At 48.7% G+C, this 16,162-nt stretch overlaps 1 protein-coding gene across 1 annotated transcript in view; it reads left to right on the top strand.

Moving 5' to 3' along the window:
- Positions 1 to 4,671: 4,671 nt before the first annotated feature.
- Positions 4,672 to 16,162, top strand: part of LOC309817761 (anosmin-1) — a 187,024-nt gene continuing 175,533 nt past the window's right edge. Inside the window, exon 1 of the mRNA XM_082647042.1 lies at positions 4,672 to 4,881. Coding sequence (XP_082503168.1) covers positions 4,684 to 4,881 — 198 coding nt within the window. The 5' untranslated portion in view covers positions 4,672 to 4,683. The remainder of the gene's footprint in view (positions 4,882 to 16,162) is intronic.

The raw sequence follows: 16,162 nt of genomic DNA, 5'->3' as shown, positions 1-16,162 counted from the left end.
TCATTAAAATATTCTTCAGCACACAAAAGTAATCCAAACACATTTCTGATACTTCTTAGTAATATCTTAGTAAACATCGAGGTAATTAAAAATAATACCTTTAAACCTGTGTATACTGCAACTGAATTTTTATAATGTTGCTGAAGAGAAACGTCTTGTAAACTAAAATGATCTCCAAATAGGATATTTACATTGCAAGACGAAAAAAGCAAGCAGATAATTGCAAATGGATATGCACGTCCTTCTCCAAAAAGCTGAGTGTATATTCAGTGACCCAATGCAAAAAGCTATAATTTTCATTTGTAAGTGATTACATTTGCCATCAGGGAACAGATTGGTACAGCGCCATAGAGGTTCACCCCATCCTTACCTGAAATCATATTACAAAGGATGCAAATCTGATATTTAGACATGCAGTTCTTAACTGCATCCGAGCTCCCCATTTCACTTTGTTTTTTTTCCTTTTTTTAAGAGCTCTCTCTGTGTTCCCTGGATCATGCAGTTCAAAGCTGAGCCGACGAGAGTTAAGTCTGGAGGAGGGGGAAAGCCAAGTTGAGGAAGAGATCTGGAAGAGTCCGGCTACCAAATTCTGACAACTCCGCAGGCAGGTGTAGAGGTGAGTACAGGCCAACGCTCTAGCATGGCTCGCTTCTTGGTTTTTCTCAAAATGTTAATTTTTAAAAATTAATTTTAATTTCTCTGGATGTTAACTGCAGTTTCTGAGAGAAGATGCATGGTATTGCATCATCCAGTGAAAGCAAGTAAAAGGAAACTGGGCACCATATGCGAGTTCCCTGCCCTCATGTCACTGTCCCCTATAACCCATAACCAGTGACCACGGACCACACTAGGTTTAAAACTCATAAATGCCATCGAACTGAAGTATTGGCCTTCTCCAGTTTTAGAGTAAGCTCTCAATTTGCTTTTCCAAGAGGGGAATGTCAGAGAAAGATTGTGTTTGCTTCCTTCACAGTTTATCCTTATCGAATGCAGCTGAAAAGCCTTTAAAGAGACAAGCCGCCGGCCCCCAAAAATGAGTCTAAGAGTGTCTTGGCTAAACGTTTTGGAAAAAATATATCAATATGATTATTAAGAAGTAGATAGGTGTGTGCAATCTATATCAACACACACCTAAAAAAGGTACTTTAAACAAAATGGAGTCATAGATGCTACTGAAATCAAAGCTTCCACTCATTTTAAATGGGGCACATGTTCTCTAAATCAGTTCTCTCTCAAACCTGTCCGTGGCTCACGTGCTCTGGGATCAGGAGGTGTTGTTTCGAAGCTGAGATTCCAGGGCTGCCTCCCCTCAGATGTGCTTACTTAGAATCTCTGCACGTGGAGTCTTGGAGCGCACCTTTAACAAACCTCTCAGGGGCCTCTTATTCTCTGCTTAAGAAAGAAAAAAGAAAAAAGTATAAAAAGGAGAAGAAACTGATAATCTAAATCAATTGCAAGGAAGAGCATAGCTAAATTTTTGGAAACTGGGAATGGGGGCCTGGTTTTGTGTTTCTTCTGTAACCTGACTGAGATGGACCACACGTCCTGGTCCAACTGTGTTCATATATGTAGAGACAAGAGTCAATTAAGGCCCTTTTCTACTCTCTTTAATAGATGGGTGTTTTGTCTGTTTAAGTCCCACTGAAGTCAATATGAGGTTCATTTCCTCTCCAAATTCAGACCGTGAGGTCCAACGTGGCTTTGAGGAAAGACATACTAACTTTCTTACTAAGGCACCTGGACGAGTCCCACCCACCCATTTACCTGTCATTCCTTCCCTACGTACTTCTGGTTCCCCTCTCATGTGGTTGGTCTTCAGGAACGTAGGGTATGGCTTACCCAGTCATGTCAAAAGTTAGGGAGTCTTTGTGCCAGTTCAAGGGGTGAGCTGCATAATAGTTGCGCATATGTGAGCAGAAGACAAGAGTAGATTTTGACTGTTCTTCTGACTTTACCAAAATGCTTCCCTTTTCAAAGTTACTTTAAACTGCAATTAAAATAAATAACATGAAAAAAAGCCAGCATAATCACAGAAGATGTCTGTGATAATTCTAAAAGAAGAAAGCAATATAACCGCAAGTATTATTTTAACATATGCATAATACAGCAGGCCTGTACGTTTAATCCTAAGCTTTTTGTGCAGCTCACTAGATGTTCTTTTGTGGTTTATCATAAAATGCATTTATTCATGGAAATGAATGTTATGTAACCCCTATAAGCAGAACACACGTCGCTTTTTAAAAAAATGCAGCGATCCCTTTGGACGTTGAGAAGCTGCTGTAAAAGCCCAGCACGCTTGTCCCTGTGATTTCACCTTCTAGAATATAAATTTCATGATATAACGTGCAGAGTTATAAATGAAAGATACCATCAGAAAATATAGGCATCATAATACCCTTACCTTCATCAAGACCAGGTATTTGCTTAACTTCAAAACTCAGACCCTGTGGGAAGGAGGCACTGCAGCTCTTGGAAGTGTTTTTAGTCATTCCTGAATGAAAGCGATAACATTCAGAAGACAGTCCCTGTGTTTAGCTGTCTCTCCTCCGTTGGTTGACCTGAGGCTCAGTGCGCCTTCCTGCTTGGGGTCACCACGGTTAGCTTCTTTGCTCTTAGTCAATACTGAGTATGTTTAACATTCTTTAAAAAGATTTCCATCCACAGTTCTGAGCATCTTTGAAACAAACTTATGAGTTCACGTGAGCCCATGTCTACATTTTTTATGTTTCCGGCTCACGTGCAGCATCCTCACGCTAAAAGCTACCGGTGCCGCCGGCTATGTAATTCGTGGGACCTAGGGCGAGATGCAAATTCGGGCGATGGTGTTGAAAATTAACATCAGCGTTGTGACGCAAGAGCATTAAACAAGGTATGGATCCTTCCAAGGTCACACACCCGCCAGGCCAGCTCTGCCTACAGAACCTTTTGAACAAAACAACGCTGGTTTTTACAACTCATTGGGAAACACGCTAAGCAATTAATTTTATTGGCCTTGCTGATGTAAACTCTATGAAGAAATATACATGTAAGCTGATGTAAAGGAAACATGGGTATAATAGGATAACTGCAGATGGTTGTTGTTACCGTTGAACAGGAAGATCTCAAAATCTCAGAGTGGAAAATCTGCAGAATTTTAGGGGGACAGGATTGGAGGTTGGGAAAAGCCACGGGCTCTGTGGGAAGAAGACCCCAGCTTTGCGCGGTATCTTTGAGCAGGTTGTGTGCATCTAGACGCTCTAGCTACGCTTAGTGGTGCATTTAGGGAGATACCGCGTCTTGGAATGTGCGAGTGCAATTCTGTACGAGAACGTGGCAGTGCCAGTTCACGGGAGTATCCGTCAGTTGCCCCGCATCCGAACGAGTGTGCGTGAGTCTTTTGGACTCTGTTGCGTTACATAAGTATCCCCAAGTTTGGAGCACAGCCTTCCTCACATCCCAGCCCTCTGTAGGCTCTCCTACCGGCAGGGGGCTGGAGCACAGTCACTTCCCAGTGGAGCTCAGGGCAGTACAGAGCTTTGTTAGGGGTGGTGTAGCATAGATGCTGCTGCGTCTCTTCCTCTGGTGGGGCCCTAGCTGGGGATGGAGAACGCGTGTGGTGAAAGAGCATTGGAAGAGAGTACAAGAGGGGACGGGGCAGCAATTTTGCTGCTGAAAAGGCCAAATCAAAAGACTTGGGCCAAAGACAAGGAGAAGAGTGTAGGAAAGGTTTGTCTTGAATAAGTCACTCAGGCTGGGCGGGTAGTGCTTACTAGAACAACACACACCTGAGGAAACCAGGGGGCGGGTAGTGCTTACGAGAACAACACACACCTGAGGAAACTGGGGGGTGGTCTATGAGCTGCCAGCTCAGATCGGTTTCCACGGGACAACAGGAAGGAGGGAAGGAAAGGATTGGAGGAAGGTCTGAATGGAGGGAGGAAAAAGAGAGGGAAGTAGGAAGGAAGGGAGGAAGAGAGGAAGGGAATGAAGGAAAGAAAGAAGGAACGAGGGAGGGAGGATGAGGGACGTGTCAGTCAAACGTCCCTGCCTGGCCTCTGTCTCGCCTTATTACACCCACCACAGTCCTGTCACTTAGCTCTTTCCCACTCCTCGGGAAAAGGGAAATTCAGATAAGCCAAAGCATGAGCGGAGCTGAGCCCGGGGTAGGAACCGGGGAGAAAGCCCACAGCTTAGGGGCGCTCCGTCCTTCCTTAGTCTGTTCCCATGCCCTTATGGGTGTCGAGGCCCTGCTGCCCGAGACAGCGCCTCACATCCAGGCCCGGGCTTGCTCGCACCTGACGTTCACTGGATGGCGTGGGGGAGGGGGGCTGGAAGGAGCGCAAGCGGACCGTGGGGGAACCTGCGTGGGAGCGACCCACCTGGAGAGGGGCGCACGGCGGCGCTCGGCCGGCATCCCCCTGCGCTAGAGCTCCCGGCTCGCTGCCCCTCAGACCTGCCCACGGCCCTCCGCCCGCCCCCCGTCACTCACTTCCCTTCCAGCCAATGGCGCGGCCGCCTGTCACCCTCACCCCACCCCTGGAGGCAGAGCGGGGAGGGCCTTGGCAGGGAGGGCGCGGGGCCGGAGTTGAATGATTGAACTTTCCAGCGGAGTTGCGGCGGCCGCGAGGTTCCCGGCAGTGCGGCCCCGGCGCGGAGCTGGGAGCCTCGGCCAGCGCCCGGCGCCCGCGCCCCCGACCCGCAGCTATGGTGCCCGGGGCGCCCCTGACCCTCTGCCTCTGGCTGGCGGCCTCCGGGGGATGCCTGGCGGCCGGCTCCGGCGCGACGGCCGCCCGGCGGCTGGACGAGTCGCTGTCGGCCGGGAGCGTCCAGCGCGCCCGCTGCGCCTCCAGGTGCCTCAGCCTGCAGATCACGCGCATCTCCGCCTTCTTCCAGCACTTTCAGGTATGAACCGCCGCCCGCCCGGGTCCTCCCCGGCGCTGCGGGCCGCGGCGGGTGCGCACGGGGCGCGCGCCTCCCAGCCTCGCCGCCCAAACTTCTCGCCCAGCTCAGCCGGCAGATCCGTCTTTCCCTCCGCGTGGATTTTACAGTCTGGGTGCGCGAACCCTCTTTTCCAGCCCCGTCCCTGCTCCCGAAAAGAAAAAGAAGCCTGCGGCATCTTTACCTAACTCCCTTCTTCCGAGGGGGAAACGATAGGCGGTTTCTCTGGGAAGGGAGAGCAGTTGTGTGGCTTCCAAGGGTGGGAGTGTGGGTTTGTTAGTTGCCCGGGACTTCCGCGCGGGACTGCGGGCTGGTGGCGAGTCCCGCAAACTCCGGGGCGCTCCGGGCCCTCGGCGCGGCGGGCGCGGCGGGCACAGCGAGCGAGGCCGGGAGGCGCGCACCGCTGCGCCCGGGGACCCGCGCGACGAGCCCCGGCCCCGCAGGTGCCCGCGGGAGGACACTTTTGTCTCTTTCGAGCTTTGCTTTCGCTCTCGGCGGGCCGAGAGCTCGCGGCCCACCCTTCGAGCCCCGGGCGGGGCACTTGGGCCAAGTCGTGCGTTCCAGCGCGTTTGTGTTGGGGCCCGGGGAGGCGGTGGTGATGGTAGCTGTGCGCGCCCCAGTTCGGAGCCCCAGAACTTCCAGGTCTCGCCAACGAATGGCGTGGAGAGTAAGGGAAGGGATGCAGGGGATACGGGACTTGGAGGCGCCGTGTTTGGATGCTCTGAGCGGGCTCCCGGGGGTCAGTATCTCCCCCAGCCCTCGTAGGTTCTGTCGGCTTGAGGGTAGGAGAGCTTGTGGGAGTGTGGGTGTTGGGTGTGTAGAAGGTTCAGAGAACGGCACGCTTGGTGCTGTGGATGGCCGGGATCCTCGAGCGGGGCGGGGGTGATGGAGGGCGCCACAGAGGGGAGGATCCCCGCGGGACTTGCTCAGGGACACTGGCCGAGGGTGGGCGCACGGGAACCGCTCCCGGCCCCGACCGAGGCGCGTCCCACAGCTGCCTTCCCCAGCTGACCCGAGTGCGCGCACTCTGAAACCATTCACGCAGATAACCGAATTCCTCTTGTCTGCCCTGGTTCTCGCCCTCGCCTTTTCGTCTCTATCCTTAGTTGCTCACCTGCTCCAAAGTCCCAGCTTCTCGCCGCAGGGAAAACTGCGGAGGCCAGAAGGAGACCGGGGCTCCTGGGTGGGGTTCTAAGCCGAGCCCTCTGCCCTTGAGAAATAAACTGGGCGTCTCTTCCACTCGGGCGGGATGCATGGGCCTTCCCAGAGGCCCTGAGGACTGAGCTGCGACAGGAGGCCATCGTAATGACCGTGGAGTTGGGGACGAATCTCCGAAGTCTGAAGCGATGTTCATTCTGGCGTGAGAACTCATGAAACGTCGCGCCGAGTGGCACAAGGAGAACTAAAAGTTGGGATCTTCAGAGAGTGAACCAGCTGGCGAAGTTTGCATGCGCCTGAGTGCGTGCTTCTCTGTGTTCTCAAAGAAGCGACATCCGGTGGGTGTCAGAGAACTCGGCGCGCTCTGCTGTCCTCGTGGGTCTTCAGGGAAAGGGAAAAGGGAGTGTGGTGTCGTGCGCTGAAATTACGCGGACATCCTGGAGAGGGCCCCTCCCCAGCCCCCTGGTTTCCAAACCGCCGGCCCTGCGCTCGCAGCCACTCTCCCGAGGAGACGCCACACTCTTGTGTAAACGACAACAGAAAACAAAACGAAACGGCAGCCTGTTCCCAGGGAGAAAGAGTATCTTTTCTTTTTCTTCTTTCCTTCCTTTCTTTCTTCTTTCTTTTTTTAAATTGAATTGTCAGTTGCTGTAATTTATTTGTTTTACAGTTTCAGCGGCTAAAGAAGCAGTTTAGATCGAGCCAATTCCCGTGAAAGGCTTTTCTTGTGGTCTCTTGGCATGATTTCTCTTCGGAAGAAAAACTGCTGACAGAATACACATTGCCAGACAATCCTGATTACATTTTAATTAGCTGGGTGAAATAAGCCGCAAATTACTCAGGACTTAATAACTGCTGTTTTTGCAATCAATTGCAAAGCCATTCTTGGAGGTTTAACCCTAACCTGGTAATGCCTATCTGATTTATCTAAATTGCAGGGATTAAGCGTTCTTAAGATTTGAGAAGACAGAAGCACACACTCCTTATAAAGCTTCAAGCTTCCCTGCCCCTCCCCCTTTTTAAATAATTGGAAGGATGCGGAGGGATCAGCCTGGGGGCAACTCATTACGCTGCACGTGGGATTTATTAATGGGCGGGAGAGGCTGGGCTGGTGGAAGGGTTCGGAAGAGCCCCTTCTATCAGGGTCACCCCACCCACCTGTGCAAATAAACCAGAGCAGAAGGCTGTTTCTGGAGCAGGTGCGGGTTCCCAACTTCTCCTGCACAGTTCCCGGCCTCCTTTAAAGGAGCTGCCAGGGCCAGTGACCTGGGGTAGCAGGCCTGCAGAGAAGGCTGGGGTCCAAACGTCTCCGCCCCGATTCTGCACACTCGCCAGTGCCTCCCAGCCTTGCAACTCGAGGCTGGAGGTGGATGGAGCGCACGCGTGCCTCCACGTGGGTGGGGCTAGATCGTCTTCACTTGTCAATCATGTGGCTGTCAGCCTTGCCTGATGGCACGGGGGACTCAATACTGATGCTTGGAAGTGGGTGTGGTGATGGGGATACTGGAGTATCTGTATCCTGAATGATCTGCCCACGGTCCCCGACCTGAAGGAGCTTAGGATTTCATACTGCAAAGGAGATGGATTCTGAACTGAATCATTGATTTCACCAGTGAGGGCTGCCTCTCATTTGTGAAAAGCAGTAACAGGTAGCACCTCACAGGTTGTCAGTACCCGGCTCCACGATGCCGTGCGCAGGGCATTTGGCACGTTGCCATTTCAAGTTCACACGTGTCGTGCGTGCACGTGGCTAAAAGCCTGGCAACGGAGGCGGTTGGGAAGGGCGTCCTTTCCTCAGTGAATGCAGCTGAGGTCAGAGCTGTGGGGTAAGGAGCAGGGAGGTGGGCTCTGGAGCCGGGCAGATGGCGCTCTGCGTCAGGCTTAGCCACTTGACAGATACGTAGCTTGGGGAAGATCACCCTCCTGAACTTCCAGCCTCTCGTGTGTCCGCTAGGACACCTGCCCAGCAAGGTGGAGATCATAAAACCTGTTGGGGATAATGAATGCGATGGTAATAAAGGGGTCACCGTTCTGGGGGTCTTACAAGTCTGTCTCATTTCATCCCCACAACCGTCATACAAAGAAGGTACCGTTGGTGTCCTCCTAAGAGCTGATGAGGACCCGAGATGCTGAGACGCTAATAGACGGGGGACCTGGGTTCCCAGCAAGGACAGCTACCGGTTTGGGATTTGTTCTTATTTTTAGGATTTTATTGGTTAGTGGTTTAACTGACTTCAGAACTGGCTGCCTATTTCTCAGGCCGCAGCGCCAAATGGAAACATGTCGTCCATTATTCAGAGAGCAAGAAGTGTTGTCGAAGGAACTAAAATATAAAACTTGTTCTTTCTTCTGTGACCCTTCTCTTTTGGAATTTGCTATCCAGTGCTGTTCTCGGTAAAGCATAATTTAAACGTGAAGTCATTCGCGTGGGTCTCACTGTTCATCTTTCTCTTGTGCACTGCCAGTGTTACACGCAAACATCAGAGCATTTCACTTGTATGTGGAAAATCACCAGCAGTACACAGTTTTGATGTCCTGGTTCATCCCTGGAGGAAAAAGTGGGGACCAGACTCAGGAAGGTGGGAAGGAGGACACGAGGACCCCCAAAGTGCCCTGTGTAGGGTGTGCCCAACGGGTGCCCCACAAGGGGATCTTGCAGGACATGTGTAGACCGTCAAGGGCACCCGGGGTCTGGCGAGCGCATACGCTTGCTCAGGCACGGCCCTTGCCCAGTGCCCTGTTCTACCAGCTGCTGGACCAGCGCGCTGCACTTTGTTCTAGCCGGATCTTCAGGAAGCTGAACCAGGGCTCTCCCCCTCCTACGCTCAACCCATAGCAGATGGTCAGCCCCCAGGTGTGCTTAGATCTGCTTGCCAGATGCAATTAGCTACCTGCATTAGGGACGGGCAATAGGCTTGTTCCCGTGGAGTCTTGGACTGTGGCTGGCCATCCACCGAACACAGTATGATGGTCCCAGCCTGGGCCGGGGACAGCCACCACTAAATTCTGGGACACATCAACGCATACACGCGCCACCCTGACCCTCCTCGTGCCCACGCTCAGGCCCCTGCAGAGGAGAGAGGGTGACAGTGATTTGGGGGTGAGGTGGGGGAGGCTGGGAGGGTTGGGGTGCCAGTGGGCCAGGGAGTGGGCAGCCGAGAATCTTCCCTGGGGAGGAGAGGGGTGGGGAGAGGCGGCATCATGCATGCCGGAGGCTCTAGAACATGCTCCCATATCCCCTCAGACTGCACACACGAAACGCAAACTCGAAGATAAGATCTTTGAGGATTTCAACATGGCGATCTCGGCACATTAACCCTCAGGTGCAGGGCCCCTTCTGAGCGAGGGCCACGTGCACTGGTCATTTGTCCCTGAAGCTGGCCCCGGTTTGGGTTTTTTAACCCTTGGAAGAGGGTAGGTTAAGCCCACTTGTCCTGGTGGTTCTTCATAGTCTGTCCATCGTGTTCAAGGGTACAATGCTGACGTGCTCACTTGGGAATAACCTGCCGTGCACTTGTTTTCTCAACCTCCCTAGAAGATTAAAGAAGAGGGAAAACAGTGAAAATGTGCCTGAAATTAGCTGTCTCTTTTTGGGTGACTCTCATTTAAGTTGAGAGTGGCCTCCTCTTCTGTGCTTGTTGGGACATTCAGGGCGGAGACCCTGCCTGTCTCGCTAGGTTCTGCTCATCATGGCAGTGATGGATCTGAGTCTCAGAGCCTTGCAGATAGAGTCCTTCCACTAAATATTAGCAGACCTGCAACCTGCTCTTTCTCTGCCTGAGTCTTCTCAAAGGAGGCTCAGTAGAATTGGGCTTGAGGAAAAAGAGTAGCCCACGTGTAATAAGATAGGAAGAGTGCGTCTATTTCTTTGCCAGATTTTGGGACCGGAGGGGAAAAGTGGGTGGAATCTTGTTGGAAGATAAGTAGCAGGTTGCTGGCAGCCTTGGTCCTAGGGCTCTAGAATTTTATTAGCGTTAAGAGATTCCAGCTTAATGGGACATTATTCACTCTCCAAACTACTGCTGATAGACTCGTTTAGGTAGCTGATTAGAGATCAGAGGCTTTTTTCTAGCAGTAATTGGAAGCTGTTTGTTTTGGCAAAAGAGAGAACTAAGCTGGCGATTAGCTCCTTCTGCTTAGAGGACTAGCCTCTCCTCTCAGAGAAAGTAAACAAACAATTAGCGCATCAGAAACCTTCAGCAGCCACGACTCTGCCCCAGGCTCGCAGATTTTTGGAGGAGCGATTCTTTGGTGGATATACTCAGCTGTGGTGTGTCCGTTTGGCCTGCCGTGAGGTTGAAGTTATACGCTAGAAAGTCTCTGGGAAGAGAGGCCATCCTCAAGTTTGACCTTTGTATTTCCTGGTCTGGGTCACTGGATCTCTGGCTGTGTTTCTAAGAATTTCTGAATTTGACCCAAACGAAACATTAGGTTATTCATGGCAAATTTTCATGTTTTTAATACAGCATTTCTCCTTGAACCGTGATTCACAAGTGTATCTTATTGTGACTATTACAGAACATGGAGAAAACACGTTAGAAAATGCTGACATTTCTTTGTGCACTGTACTATTAGCGGAGAAATATATTTATATATCTATATGTTTATGTATTGAGTATAGTATATATTTATATATATTTCAATATATTACATTAATAAAATACATACATGCATGTATGTTTAGAGACCTACATTTAAAAGTTAATGTTGTTGGTTTAAGCATTCCCACCCTAATATCCTCCTAACTTATAATTTTTTAACGTTTTTATGCAACAGATTCATCAGATTTCACTGTATATCCTACCTGGGTATGTTACGGCAAATGGGCATAAAACTTGCAGGCTACGTACAGAAACGTATCAAAGTGTCAGTGGGCATTGATTGTATTCGCGCAGAAATGGAGAAGTTCCTACGTGTGAGTTGCTATTGCCTTCCGGAAATCTGACTCTTACACGGTTTTGAGAGTTGGGCTTGGGACAATAAACAGTGAAGCGTATCTGTATTATTGAGAGGCATTTTTTATATGCGCAACAGTACTGGTGAAAATAGCAAACGCCCTGTTGGAATGCTTTGTCAAATTACCCCATAACTCATACTGTTGGTGCAGTGTCTGAGCTCCAAGTCCTTTCGAGTGCTGAAGCCAGCCACCTTTCAACATTTCCACTCACCCTGCACTCCATATTTTGAAAGTATGTTGTCTATCAACATATGGCCTTTATTAAGTATGACCTAGTTTTTCCTCTTCACATTAATCAAAGATATCCATAACTCCTTCAAACTTCAGATCAGCGTGAGGTCGCCCACATTACCACAGTAGACTGATAAAGCTGACATTCTTGACATTTTAGTTATTTTTGTACCACCTATCTTAGGAGAACGTGTAATTTGTTTCGGAGTCTCTGAATATTGGAAATGGGTCATAGACACCTATTCCTTCTCGGGAGACGCTGCTGGTGACTTTCTGTCGCTCACCCCGCCAGCCCCTGGCTCCTGGCTCGGCAGCTAATAGCTTACAGCTGCTCCCCCTGAGAGACTAACCTTTAGCCCCTGGGCACCATCTTGCCAGCAGGGCAGCGTACCCTCCTTCCCTGATGAGGGCAGGTCATGGCCATTGGCTCACCGCTGGGGGATACAGGAGGCCATCCCTCTGCTGGGATCAACTCTGGTACAATTTATGCTCCAAAGCATTGCACAGGGCCAGGCTTATCAGGTCTCTAGCCGAGACCACATCCCTACTCAGGTCCTCCTGCATCCTTCCCTCCCCTTCCACTGAGAGCTTCCCCCCTGATACATCACATTCACAGAAAGCCCCCTTTCAGCCTCAGCTTCCAGGAAGCCCAACCTCAGACACCTACCTTCAGATATGTCATCGAATTCAACCCTTTTGTTTTGCAGATTATGTAGCTCGATGCTTATAGGAATGATTCATTCAAGCACATACACATGATAGATAGTAGAAGTAAAGGTATAACCCAGCGTTCACAACTCTCAGCTCAGACTTTCCCCACTACCCCCTTTGCTGGGCTTCTTATTATTTATTGTTTTAATTTTTATTTTACACTGGAGTATAGTTGATATACAGTGTTGTGTAGTTTCAGGCGTACAGCAAAGTGAATCAGTTATACATATATCCATTCTTTTTCCGATTCTTTTTCCTTATAGGTTATTACAGAACACTGAGTAGAGTTCCCTGTGCTATACAGCAGGTCCTTGGTGATGATGTATTTCATATACTGTATGGTAGTGTGTACATGTTAATCCCCAACTCCTAATTTATCCCTCCCCCTCCTTTCCCCTTTGGTAACCATAAGTTTGTTTTCTAAGTCTGTGAGTCTGTTTCTGTTTTGTAATCCACCATTCCCTTTAAAAAAAAAAAAGAGTTTATACAAATTAAAAAAAGAATCCTTCTAGACGAGGAAGCACGTTGAGTCGGTACGTTTTCTGTTATTTGAATTTAGTTTATCTCTCCTGATGATTTCAGTAAAGAGTCTCAAATCTTGATCCTAAGACATAAGCACCTCATGCGCCTTCATTGCCTCTGTGAAAAAATGTATATAGTCGGCGCTCCGTGTGCTCTGGTTCTGCCTATCCGCAGTTGGTTGAATCTGCCAGTGAGGAACCCGTGGATACAGAGGACCGGCTATACGCTTATTATAATACGGACCAGCTGTCCGTATTACATAACGGACTTGAGCATCCGCGGATTTGGTATCCACAGGGGTCCTGGAACCAATCCCCCACAGATCTCAAGGGAGGACGGTGCTGTTAAAGCCAGCTTGCAACAGTTGTCTGGTAGGTGGACAGTAGGTGGGGTGAGGGGACGTCATTAACCTCAGTACCCCGGCAGGTCTAAGAGGAAGGCAGAGAGGACCAGTTAGTTCAGATATTAACCACCTTTGCGTTTACTCAGCAAGTGACCAGGCTGCCACGTCCCCCAGGACCTAGAGTCCCCTCCATATCTTTAAAAGATTATGCACATGGTTTCAAGATAGCGAGCGGAGGCATTTTCCCTGATGGTGATGGAGAAGGTTGGATAAAAGTGGTTACCCCTGATAGCCGATAAGTAAGGAAAGATTGATGGAAGCAGTGTTTATGGCTCATTTTAGTGTAAATCTCAGACGGTAGATGCTGGGTCTGTTTCTCCCTTAAAAAACAAACCCGCAAAAACCGTCCCTTTAATCGCTTCTGCTTATTTCAGCTAACATCGATGGATTGCTGCAGTTTCAGAGATGAGCTGGCAGAATCCCTACTCCTGAGGGGTTTGTAGTCTGGGAGGGGCTAAGCCCTGTAAACAGACCACTGCCGTCCACAGGGAGGGCTCGGGGAGTTACCTGTGTGAGATCTCAGGCCTGTTGCTGTAGGGGACGTGCGCTAGGGGAGAGGACACTTGAGCTGAGCCTCGAAAGCTGGGCTCTTCCAACCGTAGAGCAGCCAACGTGAGTAAATGCAGAGTCTTGCAGGAGTTTGGTCTGTCTCTTGGGGGCTCTCGGTGGCCCCTAATGGACGGGATGCAGCGTCAGCCCGCCCAGCCAGCAGCCAGGCCATGGGAACTTGTTGGTAAGAGCTGGGACAAAGCTCGAGTGCTCTGTTCTGCAGGACGGGTTGAGAGCAGGTCATCCCACTTAGAGGTGTCTTCCTGCTTCTTGCTGATCTGGTTGGACATCAGGCCACGCTACCAGCTGCCCTCACGTTACTGAGTTGATCTCTGTGGAGATCCTCACCAGCACCCCTAAGAAAGAGCCCCCGATGAGCATAAAAAGGAGAGAAGGGGGCTGCCTCTCCCATCTCCCTGCCGTCATGCTTTGGCTTACGGAAGGACCGCAGTTCCGAGTGGTGGGGCTGGATCCTAAGTAAGAAACTCCTGAATCACTGAGCCACAGGTTAGAAGGTATTGAGCATTCATCACATTTTTTTCTATCTTGGTGCTGAGAGAGTAGTTTCACATAAAATACCTATTTGACCTTCACAGCAACTCTTTGAGGTCAGGAGTGTTATTTTATGTTTACAGATAAGACAACTGAAGGTTGTGAGCTATTGGGAAGTGAGATAACCAAGTCTTCGTAGCAGAAACTCAAGCCCTAATTGTCATGTTCCCAAATATTTATACTAAATGATCTGCTTCTCAGCATGTTGACAGTGAGAGAAGACAGGGTGAAAATATCAGCTGTAATATCATCGACAATCATGGAGTTTTGGGGGGAAACGGACCTCCATTTCTCAGTCTCTCCTTGCCTCTTGGAGGTACCACTGCACCACGAAGTGGCACAGTTGTGGACGATTGAAAGGTTGCTGGTGTGATAGAAAAAAACCATTAAAAATACCAGTCCATCAACGACATCCACTGTGCATCTGTCTATCCCAGTCCTTCCTCCAACCAATAGGGATCTGTCACACACGGTTGATTTTCAGGTAGCTTAGATGCTGGGGACCCAGCATAAGTGACACGTGCTTCCTGCCCACAAAAGAATTATTTTCAGAGAGAGAGAGAGAGAGAGGCAGACATTTACACAAATAGTTGCAAAGAGTTGTTAAAGTGAAGAGAGTGTTCTAATCATGAATCATCTTTTAAATCTTTATAGAGAATTGTTTAACACATTATCATAATTTCTTAGATGAAGATTTTTTTTCCCTTATAAGTAGATTTTGTTTAGGTCCACCCAAAATCCCACTCGTCTAGCAACATAGCAGAGTAGTATTGTGATCCTTGCGGGAATGTTTCACGAACAGCTGAGCTCCTTGATGCCATGGAGGGTGAGTTTGTTGTCTGGGAATGACAGAGGTCTCAGGGCTTCACCCTTGACCTTCATTCTTGGCTACCATTGCTGCTTTGTACAGTGGAGGGACACATTTGGAATATTTGCAAGTGGTGTTCATGGCTTGTAGGTATGTGACTGCTACTTTTAAAAACTCAGTGTGTCTTATAAGTTTGCTTGCTTTTGTTCTGGTTTTGGGAGAGTGTGTGTGTGTGTGTGTGTGTGTGTGTTTACATTTTATCATTCTTTCCATCATCTCTGTAAGATATAAAAGTTGGACAATAAGGAATTCTGAGAAAAGAATTTAGAAAATTCTCAAGGCTGCACATGAGAAGAAAATGGTGATGAATTGGGGTTCTTTAATCCCCCAGAGTGCAAAAATCTATCCTCAGGGGAATCTGAGAAACAATGGCTCTTCAAGAGGGAAGAAAAGCTCTTAATTCACATACTATTTATCCTTTTGTTTTAAATTATAACGTTCGTCATTTAATAAGCTTTTCGGTCTCCAAGTGATTAATACCCTGCCAACTTGAGAAAATAACATTCTGTTAGAGTGACCTCAAAATATATAATTTTGTATTTCATATTACCTTCCTACTTTGAAAGATAAGGCAGATATGCCGTCACCACTGAAAACAGTCGAGTAATGTCTGGTGACCGCCATCTTCATTTTAGGGAAGTGCGGGTTCTTACTGGCGTGCATAGGATCTCAAATAACCTTCAGAGAACAAAAATGGATGTTTCCCCTCAATTCAGTATCTAATTATCATGGATGACTTTTTAAATTTCATAGCTAATTTCTGGTTATATCCAAAGAAGTGACAATTTTATAAGTCTGTAAGTGAAAACACAAAACAGAGCGTCCTTTTAATGAAACAAGAAACATTAATTTTGCACAGTAATCCATCACCTTACGAAAATGTCGTTAATCCTGCGGGTGCTGGGGACAAGAAAAATGATGGGAATTCATTCACTTAAGCGACTTAGAGCTCTTTTCTCCACATTCTGTTTGTAGTTTACACCTTTTTAAACCCACTTTAATATTCTAACGCATTAATAATTCTTATGTGTGAAACGCATCACAGTGTCTTTGTTCTTCCTGTCTCCCTCCAATGCAAATGATGGTCTTGTCTGAGGACAAACCAGGTGGATCACATTCTTGGGAGATTACTGACAGCTTCTCTGAAAGAAAGACTGAAACAGTTGAGAAATTCTAAATGAAAACAAATATAACGCTTTCAGGTTAAAGGTGATTTTACCTGTTACTCACTGTGTCTCAATTGAGTTCATATAAATGGTTCATCTGATGTACGTTGATCAACTCTTGTTTAATT

Source organism: Grampus griseus (genome assembly GCF_964374135.1).
Source record: "Grampus griseus genome assembly, chromosome: Y".
Classification (NCBI taxonomy): domain Eukaryota; kingdom Metazoa; phylum Chordata; class Mammalia; order Artiodactyla; family Delphinidae; genus Grampus; species Grampus griseus.
The sequence above is the reverse complement of the archived record's forward strand: the minus strand, read 5'-3'. Positions and strand labels throughout refer to the sequence as shown.